Source organism: Hydra vulgaris, chromosome 04, assembly GCF_038396675.1.
Source record: "Hydra vulgaris chromosome 04, alternate assembly HydraT2T_AEP".
NCBI classification, from domain to species: Eukaryota; Metazoa; Cnidaria; class Hydrozoa; order Anthoathecata; family Hydridae; genus Hydra; species Hydra vulgaris.
Genome location: NC_088923.1, coordinates 18,035,999 through 18,054,472, shown reverse-complemented (window position 1 = coordinate 18,054,472; position 18,474 = coordinate 18,035,999). Strand labels below are relative to the sequence as shown.

General features: G+C 27.1%; 1 protein-coding gene across 6 annotated transcripts in view; it reads right to left on the bottom strand.

Annotated features, from left to right (window-relative positions):
• Positions 1-18,474, bottom strand: part of LOC100200828 (pumilio homolog 2) — a 31,601-nt gene that overhangs the window by 5,117 nt on the left and 8,010 nt on the right. For 2 of the 6 annotated variants that reach the window (XM_065795672.1, XM_065795671.1), the window contains exons 3-9: positions 12,485-12,808; positions 12,304-12,407; positions 10,396-11,246; positions 7,891-8,738; positions 7,115-7,252; positions 5,071-5,318; positions 3,693-3,776 (exon numbers count right to left, since the gene is read on the bottom strand). In XM_065795672.1, the coding sequence (XP_065651744.1) occupies positions 3,693-3,776; positions 5,071-5,318; positions 7,115-7,252; positions 7,891-8,738; positions 10,396-11,246; positions 12,304-12,407; positions 12,485-12,808 (2,597 nt within the window). The remainder of the gene's footprint in view (positions 1-3,692; positions 3,777-5,070; positions 5,319-7,114; positions 7,253-7,890; positions 8,739-10,395; positions 11,247-12,303; positions 12,408-12,484; positions 12,809-18,474) is intronic. The other 4 variants (XM_065795674.1, XM_065795673.1, XM_065795675.1 and 1 more) reach the window with 3 other exon arrangements.

Sequence of the window (18,474 nt, the reverse complement as noted above, 5' to 3'; positions counted from 1 at the left end):
TTGACACGGCTGCTGATTTGCATTTCTTTATCGTCATTTTTATCAACCAAGTTTACCAAACGCATCTCTGAATTTTTGTATAGAAAAACAAGCATCTTTGCATGTTCAGGCGTTAGTTTGATTTTTCTTTGTTTATGACACTTCCTGCAGTTGAAAACACTTTCTAGCTCGGACAGCTGTGATGCAAACAAGTTGTGCAGCCAACCTGGAGAGAAGGGGGAAACAAGAACTGTTTGAATTCCACCACATTAATTGATCTCCCGTGAGTGGTCCATCAGCTTCTGCAATATAAATTTGCATCTCCTGTCTGAAAGTGGGTTGAGGTGAACTGGTAATTGTGCTTGGCTTGTAAATTCGTGAAAATAAATCCACTTTTGTTTTCTTCTTTTTGATGGCTGCATGAGCTGGTGCAAGGTTGGCAACTTGTGGCTGCAATGTGGAGTACAACTTTTCTGAATACATTATTAAACTGGCTTAGTCTTCGGCAGTCAAAAATGTAAGGCTTTTAAACCAAGGATCCTAGAGGGCAGCAACCATGCCTAAATAGCGAGAAAAGTCTTTGCCAACCAAACTAAACCACTGGTTTATTTCGCTAACAAGCTTTTGTTTCAGCTGTACAACAGCCCACGTCTCGCTCCCCTCATCTGGCTTTAGGAAATCTAGCAATCCGAATAATGCTGAATAAATATGAATATGTAACATACAGCTGGCCACTCCAGAAAGTTACCTGATCTGCAAATGGTTTTAAAACCTCTACCACAGTCTGCGCAACTCCCTAATGGTCAGCGTTGGGCACTGCATACTTCGATCTGGTCATGTCTTTCTTTATTTGAGTACCCTGTTAAGGAGATATTTATTAAAAAATGTGCATATGGGAGAGGGGAGCAAGCAGTTTACTGCAAAAGGGTCATCAAACTTTATATAACTAACATTTATTAAAATAATTAGTTAGATATGGTATAGTAAATTATAACAGTTTATCTTACCTGTATGGTAGCAATGATGTTCTGCTGCAGCCTTACTATTAGTCCATGATAGGACAAACAGGCTGGGGAAGCCTGGATGCTGGAGTTTGATAGTAGTTAGCATTCCTCTTGATCTCATCCTTCTTAACTTGTTTGAGGACATTCCAGGACGGATTTGAACTTCTAAAGAACTTCCTAACTCTTCGGATGGCTTTCAGCGCACTTGTCACTGTCTGGACAGCGTTGATGCTGTCATATATGGCTAATTGGCTAGAGTACCCGACACACCATACCACATACTGCATGTTTGCTTGAGTTTAGTGCTAGCACAATGTTTGCAGCATCATCTGACACCACCACAAAGGCCTCTGGAATTCGCCAAGCACCCATTGCTTCCTCCAGGCTTACCTGTAGGTTAACCCTTGTGTGACACCCTTGAGAGTGGATCAGGTTGATTAAATAACTGACAAGGTTTCAGTTTTTGTCAATCAAATGTATTGAAACCGCTATAAAGCTCTCATTCGAGTTTGATGTCCATGCATCTATTGTGAGGCAAGGATATAAGTTCCTTTGTCCCATAATTTCCTGCACCTCGGCAAAAATGGATGCCTTTTTTTCATGAAATTGCAAAGTTATTCATGTGACAACTGATGTGTATCCTATGATTGGAGCACTTGCAATTAATTCAAGTAACCAGGATTATTGCTATCATATTAATATCGCCAAAGTGAATTGTCACTAACACTCAATCTGGCCCAGATAGTGTTAGTGATAATTTAAAATATGCCATTAACGCATTTATGACTTAATGATGTATTGTAACTGTTGTTAACCAGGACCAGATAAGAGGTGACGCAGTCACGTCAGTCTACATGCTAAAAAGGGCCCTATGGAGACTGACATTTACTTCAGACAAGCATTTTTCGTGTTGGACCTCAAATTATCTACTAAGTAATATTGGTGATGACATATATTTTATATATATACTATTGTGGTGCACGCACATTATGCTCTGAACAAATTAAGTATCAAATTGAAAAAAGTAACATTTAGATTATATGTTTCAATATTCATGCAATTAAGTTTTATTATTAGGAAGTTGAAGTTAAGCCTAAAACTTTCATTAAAATTTTTTACGAAAGTTTTAGCATTATGAGTTTATAATAAAAAAAAACAATATAATTTAATAAAATATTATTAGCTATTATTATAAAATATTTATAAAGTCATAATTAATTGGAAAAATTAGAAATATTTATAAAGTCAAAATTAGTTGTAAAAAATTATTAAACTCATTTGCTACCAGCCACTATAATCAAAAAAAAACTTCGCTGCAACCGCACATTTTTTAAAATAAAATTTGGATGACATTACACTGAAAACTAATTGAAATTTGAATAGTAAACTTCGTTAAAAGCTTAACTTAATTTATATAACTTTTTAACCCGTTTGATTTAACAACAAGAAATGCAACGTGCTGAAAACAATTGTTTTATAAATAATAACTAGTCTTAACTTATTACAAATATAATAAGAATGTTTTTTTTAAAACTAATTACTTAACAAAATTCTTATACGCTTCAACAAGTTAAGTTTACCGTTGAAATACTTAAGCCACTCAAGGACAATAATCGATTTTATATGTTATTTTTTAAATTTAATAATTTTATTATTATTTAATAATATTTTATATAATAATGAATCTTGTTTTAAGTCCTTGTGCTGCTTTATTTTAAAACTAAATTTAAAGTTTTTTCTTTCATATATTTCTTAACTTTGTAAAGTGATTGTTAATTACTACAATATTTGTTATTACTTTTGTAGAGAATTAATTTAACTTTAGAAACAAAAAAATTATGTGTCTAGAATAAAAATTAATGTACAAAAAAGAATATCAATCCTTTTTTGCAAAGCACACTTGAAAGTTACTACCAGCGGCTTGCGGTAAAAATTTAACAAAAATCAAAAGCCGCTGTCAGAGTCAACTTGCTTGCAGTTGTGTCAGAGTCTAAATTTAAGTATTTATTTTTTAATTTATTTCTTTTTTGAGTCATCTTTTGTATTTTAATATAAATTTGTAAATATTAAGACAAATTTGTAAAATTTAAAAGCCGGTTTTTATTGTTCAAATATCGATATTTGAAAGGAAATCAGAATATTCAACTATTTTAGGGGAACATTTTAGGGGAGTGTGGGCAATATATATATATATTTTAATTTTTTATTATTTCACCTCCCCAAGGCCCAGAAGGCCACTACAGATGAGGAGGCTACTTAATTGTGGTCATAACCCTCACTCAACTCTCAACAATATATATATATATATATATATATATATATATATATATATATATATATATATATATATATATATATATATATATATATATATATATATATACAAGTATTAGTGTACTTTTCTTAAAATAAAAACATAACAATTTTTTGTATAAACTAGATTTTATAAATATGTATACAACCAAATTAGACTAATATTATATTGAATTCTATCTTGAGTTAATAATATATATATATATATATATATATTATAACTAATATAATATAATATATAATTATAATATATATATATATATTATAACTAATATTATATTGAATTCTATCTTGAGACTTTATTATAATAAAGTAAAACCTTATTATACTCAATATTTTTTTAAATGTTAATTTAAATTTATTAATAAATTAAATACTAAAAAGATTAACCCATACCCATCAGGATAGTTTGTAACTTCATCTATGAGAAGTGATCTTTCCTGTCTTGAAGCATGAGTAACACACTTTTCAATAACATTGCTGAAATTTTTTAGTATTTATACATAATAAAAAAAAGATAACTAGAATCTAAAAAAATGTGGTCTATATTACAGGCCTTGTTTCAAATAAAAAAAAAGCTTATTGGATTAGCTTAACACGATATTTGATGCCATAAATTTATTTTTATTTTTTAAAGACATTTTTAAATTTCGGCAATATTAATTACCGCAAAATAAGTTAAATGTTATTTAACAGCTTTTTAATTACTACTATAAGGGAATGTTTATTAAATTTTGTTTATTAAATTTTTTTTTTAAATATTAAATAATTAAATTTAATATTGCATTTTAAAAATGTTTGATATTAACAAATTTTCTTTTTTTCTTGACATTTGCATAAATGAATTAAAATATATTTTTGAATTTTTAAAGTGATCATTTCTAAAATTTTTTATTGTGGCCTTGCAACTACAAATGATTTTTTATTTAAAAAAAATTAGCGAGTAACAAATAATAAAATTAGGTTAATATATTTACTTAATTTATTAAAAGTTTATTATTTTATTATCAAAACGCTGTATATATTGTTTGTTAAAAAATAATTGCTGCGATTTAACCTGATTTATAAGAAAAAAAAGTTTAACTTACATTTTGTGCAAATTTTTGATGCTTTATTTAAAATTTAAGAAAATAAAATTTTTTTTAGGAAGGAAAAATGAAAAACAATTGCAATAAAAATGAGCTATTTTTTAAAGAAAAAATAAAATTTCACTATTTAATAATATTAAGTAATATTTTTAAATAAATTTGACAGTTGAGTTAAACCAAAGCATTAACTTTAATCTTAATAAACTTAAATATCTTTTATATAACTTACCTAAATTCATATCACAATAAAATTACAAAATTTTAATTAAATTAGTTTCAAAATAAATCATATTTTTATCAGAATTGAATTATGTTCTTATGATTTTAGCTTCAAGCTTATCAATCATTACAATAAAATAATAACAAAATAAAAATTAACTTTGAATATTATTTGAGTTTTTTTCATTAGTAAATAGCGCTCATATCAAACATAGTCATTCAAACTTTTGTAACAAATATTTTTACATAAATGTCATTCAAAGTTAATGTGACTTTTTTTTAAAATTAATTACTTCTTTTATCATACCACTTATAGAATAATTTACGTTAAGAAAATGATAAAAAGTCGCTTAACCAAAACTGCTTACTGCTGACATAAAATCACTTAAGGCATACAAATATCGCTCTAGGCACAACGCTTTAAAACAAGACCTGTATTATATTAATGACAATATAATTAAAATTACCTTGCAAACTTATGCTGACTCAGTAATAAGACATTACCACGCACAATATTAACTATAGTTGATTTGTCTTCTGGACTACCATGCTCTAAAACATGCTGTATTACATAGTTTCCATACTGATCTTGAATAAGACGCTCCGTGTGTTCATGAAGCTCTGCTAATATTGGGGCAGTTTGTTCCTGTGTGCAATGCTCAAGAATTCGCTGAATCACTCTGCAACCATAAGGATGCGTAGATAATGCATAAACCTGAAAATTAGACAATAGAATGAACAGAATCTTGAATTTTTAATAAAAATTCTAGATCAACAGGATGGTCTAGAATTTTTATTAAAAATTTCTTAATACTGGTTTTCAATTCTAGCATTAGAAGCCACGAAAACTCTTGTGTTGACTTTTTTATTAACCGGAGTTAATAAAAAAACATTTTCATTGCTTTTAATTTTTTTTGTTTTTATTTAGTTTACATTACTTTCAACTAAAAAATTTTCAAATTTTAATTTAATTTTTAAAAACTTAATTTAAAGTTTTTTATTGCACAGAGTTTTCATTGCTTTAAAACCAGAATTAAAAACCAGTATTAAACTTAACTTTTTAATACTAAAACCATAACACAATACTGTTTTTTAGATCAAAAAAACTAGCATTGCATTACTCTTAAAATTAAATAATTTTAGTTCACTGAAATCTTTCATATTAATTGCCTAAAGTAACACAATAGCAATACCTTATGTGTTTAAACTTTATAGGAGAAAAAAAAGAAAAAGAATGACATTACCTACAACTTACCTTGTCAATTATTTATTTAGTTACAGGTAGGTATTTATATTAATTAGTTACAAAAAATAATAATAATAATAAAAATAAATTTTCACATTTGAAACACTGAATTAAAAAACTAATTTTTTAAAATGGTCTTTATTAAAAGAATTGTTTTTATTTTTATATTTGGCATACCAGCTTTTCAGTATTGACAAAATACTGATGAACAATTGTAGAACTTTTAAGACAATACTTCTGTCCTCAAAATTATAAATTGTTCATTAAATAATTATAGTTATTAGTTTACAATATTTTATTGCATATTAAGTAAAAAATAATATATATATATATATATATATATATATATATATATATATATATATATATATATATATAATATATATATATATATATATATATATATATATATATATATATATATGGAAAAACAAATAGAAACATTTGTATACAAAATTTTTGTTTTAAAATTCAGTAACAATAAAAGTAACATAATTTTTATTTTAGTTAAGTAACATAAATTTTTTTTTTTTAATGCAGAACTGATTTTTAATTTAATTCAACTTAACTACAACTTACCTTTAATTTTTTTAGCCTCTCAACTTATCTATAAATATTTCTTTGTTATCTTTTTTTTTTCTATACTTTTTTTCAGTAATGCAAATAAATTTGTCACCATTTATATCAGAAGAGCAGAAATAATATTGCATAGGTGTATCGTAGCATTAAAAAATTATACCTTAAGAAATGATTTAAAAATAAATAAATCGTTATTTGTGGTATGTTTTAAATACTTAAATGCATTAATTTATCAACAGAAAATTTGAGTCACACAATTATGGTAATTGTATCTCACAAGTTACTAAATATAAAATGATCATAAAAATATAAAAATTTAAGGGTGTTGTAAGCATTAAAAAATATCTAATAAAGGAATCAGAATATTTTAGAAGTTTAGTTGTTAGATTTAAATCTTAATGGGCATTAATAGTCTGCGGTCACATAGTAGATTGAAAAAAATAAAAATGTTCATAATTTAATTTTGGATTAAAAATTAAACAGAATTTGAAATTTAATGAAGTTTTATAAAAACCAAAAAACTACAACAAAACAACAGGATTTTACTAATCAAAAAACCTTTTATTTTAAATCACATTTTGTTAAAATATAACCTGTAACAAAAATGTAAACATGCAAAAGATACTGGAGCTATGGTACATTATTTAAAAATCAATTATATTATTCTAATATAAAATATGTAATACCTGTCCTTGAAAAGCATCAATAATAAACTGGAGTTGAGTAGAATCAATGCATTCAATGCATTTCTGAACAACATGATTTCCATTTTGATCTTTTACACACTTCAAGACATGGCCATCTAACTCTTTAACTAACTCACCCTGTGATAAAAGCGAAGAAATATAAAAAATCATATAAAGATATCAACTGTGAAATTGAGTATCACCAAGTAGTAGTACCACTATATTAATGACAAAGACAATTTTAATACTTTCTTGTTGTAGAGAAAAATCATTTCATATATTAGGACTTTCAATATAAAATCTGATTTAAAACTATATAGTTATAGTAAACTTAATATTGTCAAAAGCTAAAATGCCAATATTTTATTCAACTTAAAAAAAAATCCTCAAAATTTCATAATTAATTATTTAATTTTAAATGTCTTCTTAAGATTTTTGTTTATTTAGTATTAGTTAAAATAATCCCTGATACTATATGAATCGATGTATACAAAAACGCTCTAAGTCATAAAAACTATTTTTTCGGGAAACAAGAAAAAACTTATTAAATTCAAAATTATTACTTTAATAAATTCAAAAAAAAAAATCTGGGTGCTATCTGACATCTTTAAATATTAGATTTGTTAAAAAATATATCAAAATTTGTTATATATATGTGTTATACATAGTTAAAGTTGTCTGACTTAAAAATATTTTTTATTGATTTATAACATTTTTGTATACATCGATTCATATGTAAATTAAGTTAAAAAGTAATTGCATACAACATAACTTACATGAATTGGAATTTCTGAAGGTATAGTCTCTAGAGCCTTCTGAATAACTCGACATCCATACATTTGTAAAGCTAAAGGCAGAACATGACCTTTAATCCTTTGAGCCAATAAAAGCTTTTGCTCAGGGGAACCAAACTCAAAAAACTTCTGAATGACATAATTACCAAATACATCAGTCATTAAACTATAAGCAGCAGACAAAATTTCATTAAAAACCATTGTTTTTTCTAAAACACTAGCTCTCTCTAGTTTTTGCTGAATAAACCTTGAACCATGTTGATCTTGAGAGAACTCAACAATATGCCTTTGCAAATCGTGAAGTTGAAGGTTAGGAAAACGGTTATTTCTAAAATCTTCTAATAACTTGGATCGACCACTATCTCTTGCACCAACCCGCCTATACAAACTACCACTTGATCCTAGAAATGAACCAGACAATGCTGAGGAACTGAATCTGCGGTCACCTTGTGGATTTAAAAAACTCATATAATTAGATAATCGACTCCCATTAGCGGGACTTCCGATTTCAAAAGAAGCTTGACCCTGTGAATGCAAAGGAGATGTATTAGGATTAGTCATGTTAAGAGAATTTGCAAGTGGAGTGTTAACAGTTAATGAATTATATGATCCAACCATCCCTGGTGTATACACAGGGGTTCCTCCCGAGCGCTTAGGGCCAAGGGCACTGTAGACATCACGCTGTCCGCCTGGTGATGGCAAAGGACCAGTTCCAGTAGATTGCAAATGTCCACCTATAACACCAACAGGACCTGTTGTTTGCAACTGCATCGCACTCTGACCAGGTAGAGGTCCTAATTGGCCTGTAGATAAATAGCCAAGATTTATCCCTGAATAATAAAAACATTAAATACATAAGTAAACACATTAACACATGGTAGAGTGCATTTAAATAGCAATATGATTAATAGCCTATAGCCTCCTCTATAATAGTCTTTTGACCAGGGAAAAGTAATAATATAATAATAAAAATTATTTTGAATAAATAAATATACATTTAAAAAGTAATTTAAATTTGTTAAATAATTATGCATGTTCTCTTTTTTTGAATGGTTATTGTATTGTTATTTGAGAATTGGTTATTGTATTATTGAGGTGCAAGAATGTAATTAAAAGTTCCCTACTTTTAGATAAAAATTAAAATAACTCTTCTGCCAACTACATTGAATAAAAAAAGACAAAGTTTGTGCTTCAGATTGACGTAATAAACTTCCATGATTGTTTTTTTTTTGTTTTTAAATGTGATTGTTTATTTTTTTGCTTGTCAACAACTTTTTTTGTAGATTGACATTTTAACTATTCCAATGGCAAAGCACACGTTGACTAATAAACTAAGTTATTCTATACTACAACAATTGTTTTGTTTTTAGTAAAGCATTATACTTTTTGGTATTATCATTCAATTAAAAAATCAAATGATCCATTTTTTGATAATTCATATATTAATATGACGGTATTCTATACAATCTGCAGGATGAATGGACAGGTAGAACTTGGGAGTAAGAAAATGATAAATATGATAAAGTAAGGAAACATGGCAAACTTACCAATATATTGTATATGGCTTCCATGACAGATCTACTAAAAATGATTATCCAAGAAGACATGAAATTGGAAAACCCAGTAAGGGTATTTTCATTCACCATATCTGTGTGCAAACAAAAAAGGGAGATGAGTCACAAAATGTCACTTTACAGCAGAAGCAACATAAATCTGGTACAGTTGCAACTTTTTAAAAAGTACAATTTCAAGTCTTGTTTACAAAATCCAGTGCTTATTATTTGAGGGGATATTTAAAATGTAAACCCTTTTCCTTGATACTTAATATTATTATTTGAATGCCATGTATAACTTATTTTTAACATTTATGACTCATTTCCTTTTTCCTTTTGCACACAGATATTTAGGAACATCAACAGTATTGCGATGATTGTTTGATTTAAATTACTGAGTTTTGCAAGTTCGCAAGTTCGCTAAAGTTGCAAGTTTTGCAAGTTCGCTAGTTGCAAGTTTTGCAAGTTCGCTAAAGTTCGCAAGCTCTTACAGAAAAATGATCACATTAAAGATTGACTGCCTATTTAAGTGATCAAAATGACTTAATTAAAACAGGAGTATATAGTTTAGCCATCAGCAAATAGAGTGCTTTAGAGCCACTTTAGATGTGAGTTTGTTCTGGATAAAAAGACCATAAATCATACACTCAATGTACTGACTCAAATATAAGTAAAAGTAGTCAATATACAATTAGCTTTAGACTTTAAATTGATTAAATAAAATATTTTTTTATTTTTAATTCAAAATCTTAGTTAAAACGAATTTTAGTATGAAAACTTTATAATTTTTCTTATTACTGCTAAAGCATTAACAGAGTTGCTAACTTTTGCAAGTAAATATCTATAAGTATAATAATTATACAGAAATCATATTCCTAATAAATTTGTGTTACATGTAGCAGAACTTTTTAATTATATAAAATTTAAAAACTACCTCTTTGTTGTTGTTGCCCGGGCTGAGCAGGCTGATTATACATATGTATTGATGATGAATTTCCGCTATGCATACCAGGACTAACAGTAGACTGTGCATTTGTATTTAACATCATAGAAGGAACCATCCGTACAGTTTGCCCCAGTTGATTAACCCCATTAGTTAACATTCTACCATTAATTATAACTGGATTGCCATGTTGATCATAAAATGTTGATCCAGTTGGAAAATTCATAGGTGCTTGAACAACTTGGTAACCTGGGGGTAATTGTTGGCCATTCATTTGTTGCTGAGATGATTGATGAGTAGTGCTTGTAGATGCACTAGTTGTCTGAGACTGTTGTTGAAGATAAGGACTACCATTCTGATTTGCATAAACTATTGACTGGATTCCATAAGCAGCATACTGTGGATGAATCATAGTTGTTTGCCCTTGAGCATTAACTACAGGGATACCAGCACCTTGACTATAAGGGTCTTGTCCTCCTGCACTCGCAACATAATAAGGACTATGCATACCTATACTTTGCTGCTGTTGATGATTTGATCCATAAACCAAATGGTGTGGATTGGCAGATAAATGTTGCTGACCAGCTGCATTAATAATAGCTGATGAGTTCATATCATACTGATGCAACAAACTGCCATCATATGAATTGTCCATATGCCTAAGATCATTTTGATCCAGTTGATGATTAATTTGTACCGGTGAAGTAACTTGTGAATTATTTTGTGAAGAAATAGACTTGTTAGGAGTGTTACTGGTAGATCGCCCACCTATTATAACACCAAGCGCATCTTTTTGGTTTGATCCCAAAGGAGAACTGCGATTTTCATTTATATGCTGAGAACTAAAAAAATAACACTAACTATAAAAATGTTAATTTTCTTAAAGCAATTAAGCTTTTTAAAATCAAAATTTAAAATTATGAAAAAATATCTTAACTTGCACTTGCTAAATAAATTTTTAAAGAATTATTTTCTTATATATTTTTTTGGTAATATAATAAAATAATTAAAGTTATCATCAAATTTATATATCATGTATAATTGGAAGTTTGAATATAAAATTTAAAAAAAAAAAAAAAAAAAAAAAAACTGGTATGATTATACAGTAGAACCCTGTTAGATTCTACTGCATAATCATAACAAAGTCGAGCGGATTTTCAATTACCCTTTAACTTCTTTAATCAACTTACTATAAAATTATCCACTCAAGTTGGTTCAGTCAGACCATTTTTAACTAAAACCATTTTTTGGGGTGCCTTGGGCAAATTTTTTGGCTTAACTAGAACCTTTTTTTGAATAGCATATAAGTGCATATAACAAATTTCCAAACTTTGAACACTTGAAAATAAAATAACTTTGCATCAATTATAAGAAAACTAAACATTTTTACTGATATCTTCCATTCAGTTAAGCTTTCATTAAATTCTATTTATTAATGACAATTATAAAAAAATTTAAAAATATCAATTAAAATTTAAAACTTCGAATGTTCGAAAGTTAAGAAAAAAAATACCTTTGGGTCAAATAAAAGTTAACTAAACTTTTTCACTGATATCTTCGCTTTGGTTAATCTTCTATTAAATTTTACTTTTATGCAATAAACATGTATGCTGTTACTGTTGTTCAAAACTTGAACAACAGTAGCAGCATACATGTTTACTTCATAAAAATTGCTTTTCCATTAATTTAAGTAACAAAGGTTTCTGCACATTGTGGGTTAATTTTAAAATAAACATCACTAAATAGATGCATAAACAACACTTTACAAAGCCTTTATCAGCCCTTTCTTAATTTAAAAAATAAAAATGCTAGATAAAGATTTTTAATTTGTCAAGGTTTCACTTTAAACAGCCACAAACAACTTGGTGAGAAGAATATTGTAAATAAAAGTATACTTACACATACATCTGCTGATCACTATCTTGAATATGATCAACTTCTTCATCTTCATCAAATGTTTGAGAAATAGTATTTCCATTGTGCATTTTTTGGTTAACACCATCCTACCATGATATTAGGACTTAACTTTTGAAAAATTCAATAAAAAAATTTGATAACTAAAAAATGAAAAAAACCTTACAGAAATTATGTTCATTTCTTTCATACGTGATTCTAAATCATGACCCCCTGGTGAAGAAGCAAGAACATATTCAACCATATGAACACCGAGCACTGATCCATCAGCTGATCTAGGAGAAGTTACCACATGTTGTGATACTCCATACTGCTCGTGTCTTCTTTGGACCATTGTTATTGGTTGAGATATAGCATGTTCTGATTTATCACTGTTCACATCATTTATGCTCCAAGATGGATCATGCCAGCCATCAAAAGTAAACATGGTTGGTGGACTATTAGCCATTTTTAAATGTAGAGTTTTATCTCTTGACTTGTTCCACACTTGCTAGAAAAATATATATTTTTAAATGTTATTGGAAACAAAAAAGTTATAACTAAATAAATAATCTATTTAAGCTTTTATACCAGCAACTTATAAAAAATTATATACATGATATAAATATATATAAATATATACAGCATGCGAAATTCAGCTATTTTGGCTTGGGCAAACAAATGCTGAGGACTTGACTCCAAAGTAATATTTACCTTAGCAAAATTTAAAAAATTGAATTAAAGTTTTATGGCTTAAATTATTTCCTTTATAATTTAAATTAAATTGAAAATCGTTTTTATTACAAAATATTATACTTAGTTTAACAAACGATTTTGTTAATAGTTTTTTTTTTAATTAGAGTATTGTCCTTCTTTTTGTAAGTTATTTAATAACTTTCACTAATTATAAATTAGTTAATGACTACTTAAATTAAGAAAAAAAATAATGAAGTGCCTAAACAATTCAAAAGAAAAATGAATCTGCAATTTTCTTGCCTTCGTAAATTATCTGCTCCAAAAAATTTTTTATTTAAAATTTCTCCATTAGCCATCTCCGTTAACTAGTTTTCATGCTGTTTTTTAAATTGTTCAATTGGTAAATTACAGCCAATGGTTTTTTAAAAAGGTTGCTGAGTAATTCTTTAAATTTAATTAAAACACACTGCAATACAAATAATTTAAAGAGTTTGTATTTACATAACACTTAGTTTCATTTTTTTAAATTTTATGTTTATGCCTCCAGTCTTATGAAGAACAAATTTTTTGCAAGGAGATCAAAATATCAAAATGGGGTAATTCTACACATTTTAACAAATCACGATCTTTTTTATCACACTAAAGTGGAGGTTTTATTCTCTTTGTTTAAACTAAATGTTAACTCCTAACTGCATACCTTGTATTGCGTTTAAGAAATTGACAACAAATTATTAAAAAATAATATTAAAAAATATAAACTTTTAAAATGAACTTTTCTCAGGCTAAAATGAACCTTTAGTAGGAAACATACAAAAAATGTTATTTAACTGTTTAATTATATTTTAATATTCTCTAAAAAAAATTAACAATATTTTAAAATATCTAAAAATAACTCTTAAATAATATTAAATATATAGTACTACACATAAATGTTTTTGTAGAACATTTTGCCTTATTTCCTTTAATTATCAAAATAGATCAGCACTAAATTCAGCTGACTGAAATAGGGAGCGGCCAGGATCCTAAGTACACATACCAGGCTTTGTTAAGAAGCGTTACGAAGCTCGCATTTTGCTTGCGAAAAGCCGATTTGCCTACACGTTCAGCAGTTTTGCGTTACGCAAAAACTTGTATCTTTTAGAATATTTTTAATTATCTTTTGATATCATTTATGTGACGTTTATTCTGAAGAAATAAAGTCGTAAGTAAAAGCATTTAACCGCAATTGTAAACTAATAGATCTTTTGTTAAAGAAACAGTTTGTTTTATAATTTTTTTTATTGTTGTTAAAAATTAGTTTAAAAAAATAATGTGTTTTAAGTTTTATCTTAAGGAATTAAATATATAAATTCCTTTTAAGTAAAAAAATTATTTTGTCATAATAGTTTTAAAAATGCACGATTTATTTTAATGTAAATATTTAATTAATAAGATATTTTATTTATTGTTAATTCAATAACGTAAAGTTTTAATGACGTTCGTTTAATTTATGAAAATAAATTACGATCACAAATATGTTATGGGTAACTGATAAATAACAAAAAAAAACTCTTTATTATTTAAAAACATTATTAAAAAGAGTTCACAAATTAAATAAGAAAAAATTTATTAACAGTTGATAAAATAATCAAAAACCAACTGTAAAATCATAAGAAAATAAACAAACATTATTTTACGTTTCATGAAAAAAAAAAATTTTTTCAAAATAAAATTTAGCTCATATTTGAAAAAAAAATAAAAATGATTTTTTAAATAAGAACTTAGATTTTATTTGTAACTTTTGTTCTAGTGAGAAAAAAACTAACTGTTTGTATGATTTTTAACGCTTTAATAATGGGCGACTGAATAAGTGCGAATTTCATAACTGCGAATCTGCATAAGTGCGAACTGGCACAAGCACGAACTGGCATAAGTGCAAATCACTTGCAAAAACTGGCATAAGTGCGAACTAGCACAAGCGCGAACTGGCATAAGTGCGCCAAAAGAATTTGCAAACATTGGCATAAGTGCTTCGCACTTATGCCAGTTCGCACTTATGCCAGTTCGCACTTATGAAATTCGTACTTATTCAGCCTCCTCTTTAATAAAATAACTTTAATTACAATGCGGTACTTGAAAAGACGCTAGTGACGCAATATAACTTCTAACGACGCAAAATATATTTGCTGAGTTGAGTTACTTAAAAATGCGTTACGCGTTTTCGCTACGCAGCAAAATCTCGTAACAAGGCCTGCATACCGATTGCAGGGCTGGAATTAAGCGATCACGAATTGCAACAACAGGATATGCTTCCATTCCTTAAATTTTTAGCTTTTTAGCTAACTTAATAGCTGTGAATAAAAAATGTTGATCTTGAATCATGATATAAAATATTATCGTAAAACCATATTATTAATATTATTATTATACTTTATTATTATTATTAAAGATGATTTAAACGTGAATATTATAATTAATTTTATAAATCATTTGATAAAACTAGAAAAATAATGCACGATAAAGTATGATATAATTATCAAAAAACAACCACAAATCACAACAGTCTAAAGGAATTTAGTAGTGATCAAATATTTTAAATAGAAATCATTAAATAAGGTAAAAAATACTTTTATATCTTATTTAAATCTTATTCAATATTTTCTTATAAATTAAATGCTCGTAACTAACTAACAGTAATTAACAGACAGAGGAATTGAAAAATATATAAACTAATTTAAACTCTTTATAGTTAATTTAAAACAAAACATAAAAACTCTAATAACTTACTTAACAAAACATAATAACTCTAATAACTTACTTAAAAATTTTTTTATTATCAATTAATTTCTAATTGACATTAAAATAAACAAAAATCTTAAGTTTTAAATAAATAATTGCTTTAACTTTTCTTAACAAAAATTGATATTAATGTTTCATACAATGAGCAAATAGCTTTAGCATAATATTTTATTCGTTGATTTTTAAATTACTGAGCAAATTTTTCGGACGTTTAGTAATAATTTGTGCCTTGTAACTTTTTATGTTAAATCCTTAAACTAACTGGTATTTAAAAAAAATAAATTAAAAATACCCAATTTTGGACTGTTATTATTTTTGCAATAGTAAATTTATTGTTGCTTTTCCATTAGTTTTTGCAATATAATATATTGACGGTTTCATTAAAACTGTGTTTAATAAACTAAGAGTTTAATGACCAGAAATATTTCCGGATATTGTAATATGCGACCAATTATTTAGATCCTAGGACTGATATAGCAAAAACATACAATAGAGTTACATAACATGCTAACTATTCATTTTTACTTTTCTTTTTTTTCCCTCTAAAAAACTATGTGGATTTAGGTTGACAAAAGCATGTCTATATCCTCTTTAGTAGATAAATTGCAACAGTAGCAATTTCAAGACTAGAATAGCATAATTGCTAAGCTACTATTTTAAAATCAATTTTACATATATATTAAATTTCAACCTGATCATATCTGGCTAAATGATTATGGCTCTTGATTACTTTCTCACTAATGTTGAGTTTACTTGCCACTAAAGAAAGACTCAAAACTAGTGGTGACAGCAATCAATAAATTTGTACTAAACTTTGACTAATGACTTGAAAGTTTTTCCTACTCCTGTTAAATGTTTGCGTGGATACCAAACCTGGAAAAAATTAATCTATACTTCTAGATAATTAACTACGAGTGTTACTTTGTGCTATTTCCATGATTTCAGAAGATTGCTATTTAGTATTAAGAGTTGTTAAGTATGGGGAGGGGTCACTAAAAAGCATACTAGTGTATTCTAAAACTTTAAATGTAAAAACGCAACATTTAATATTCTTTCACATATATTAATAAAAAGTTATGTTACGTGAAAATTGCATAAGCTCTTTTATTTTTTTCTTAAATTATATATATTTTATAAAGAATCAAATCTGACCGACAACAATTTGAACATGTTAGCTTTGTTTTCATGCTAAATTAATTTGAATTGAGATAATAAATTTATGATTAAAATTTTACAATGATACTTTTTTAATAGGGTAAAAATGAGAAAAACTGCAACTTTCGGGAACAAAAAAATGACTTAAATAAAATAACTTTAGTACTAAAGGGATATTTTAAATGAACTTTAATGCGTCTAGATCAACATTCATTTGCTAAAAGTTGACAAATAAAGAATAAAATTTGACTACTTTTTCATTTTCCACTGCGGAACACACACATCAGCACTGAATCCAGGCCAATATTGATACCAATCAGAGTTGTTAATCCTTGGCTTTGCTTTAAAGCTAAAAATTAAGCCTTGGTTAAACATTTTGGCCTTTTGAAATTTTTACTTCTGTTGATTTTGTTTACAAGAGTTATTTTTGTTTACTTGAAAGCTTTTTGTGTTTAATGTCAGTTGAAATTGCTATTGACATGATTAGTTAATGTGAATTTATTGCATCTATTTATTAAAGGGATCCTACACCTTAGAGACGTGTTGTATTCATATTAAAGAGAATGATAAAAAATGCTTGGGCTAAACTTTTTTGATTATAAAAAAAGAATAAATGCATACCATGAAACTAACTTTTTTATTATAGTCTAAGCTCTCCTTTTCCATTTTATTGTAGGCCAAAAAGTCAGCATAATAAGCCGCAATCTACAAACTTGATAATTTAATCCAACACGTTTTATTTGAAAGTTTTAGAACATGTAATTAATTATTGTGTTTGTTTACATTATCAATCTAATACACAAACAATAAAAATCAATGAAGTCAACGGAAACTCTTAGGAATAAAACGCGCTCAAATTTAAGTCTGTTGATTGCAGTGTATATTATGCTGACTTTTTGGCCAACAACAAAACAGAGAAGGCACGCTTAGACTAAATTAAAATAGTTCATTTTTCACGGCATGCATTTATTCTTTTGTTTTAATCAAAAAAATTGGGCCCAAACATTTTTTTAAAGACATTCTCTTTCATATGAACACAATATGTCTCTAAGGTTTAGGATCCCTTCAAGTCACATGATTTATTTCAACGTTTCTTATTAATAAAAACATTTTAAAATTTAAATTAAGATTTTAAAACATGAATTTTTTTTAAATTAAAAACGAAAATTTTAAAGGCTATTACAATTAAAATAGTTGTTATCATATTTAAATTATAATTTATGATAGTGTGTTTTTTTTTTAAATTTATTTATACTGTTTATATTCCATTTATCTAAATCTGTTCATAAAAGTTGTTAGTAATGTATTTTAAATAGTTTTTTTTTTAAATAATTAAATTTAAAATAAGAGTAGCATTGTCAACCTCGCTGCAAGCGAGGTTGACAATGCTACTGACAAACTCTCTCAAACAAGTTTTTGTTAAAAATCTCAAACGAGTTTTTGCTAAAAAAATGTGATTCTATATATATTTTTGTTAATTTACCTCCCAAAGCTGAGAAGGCCACTACAGAAAAGGAGGCTACTTAATTGTGGTTATAACCCTCTCTT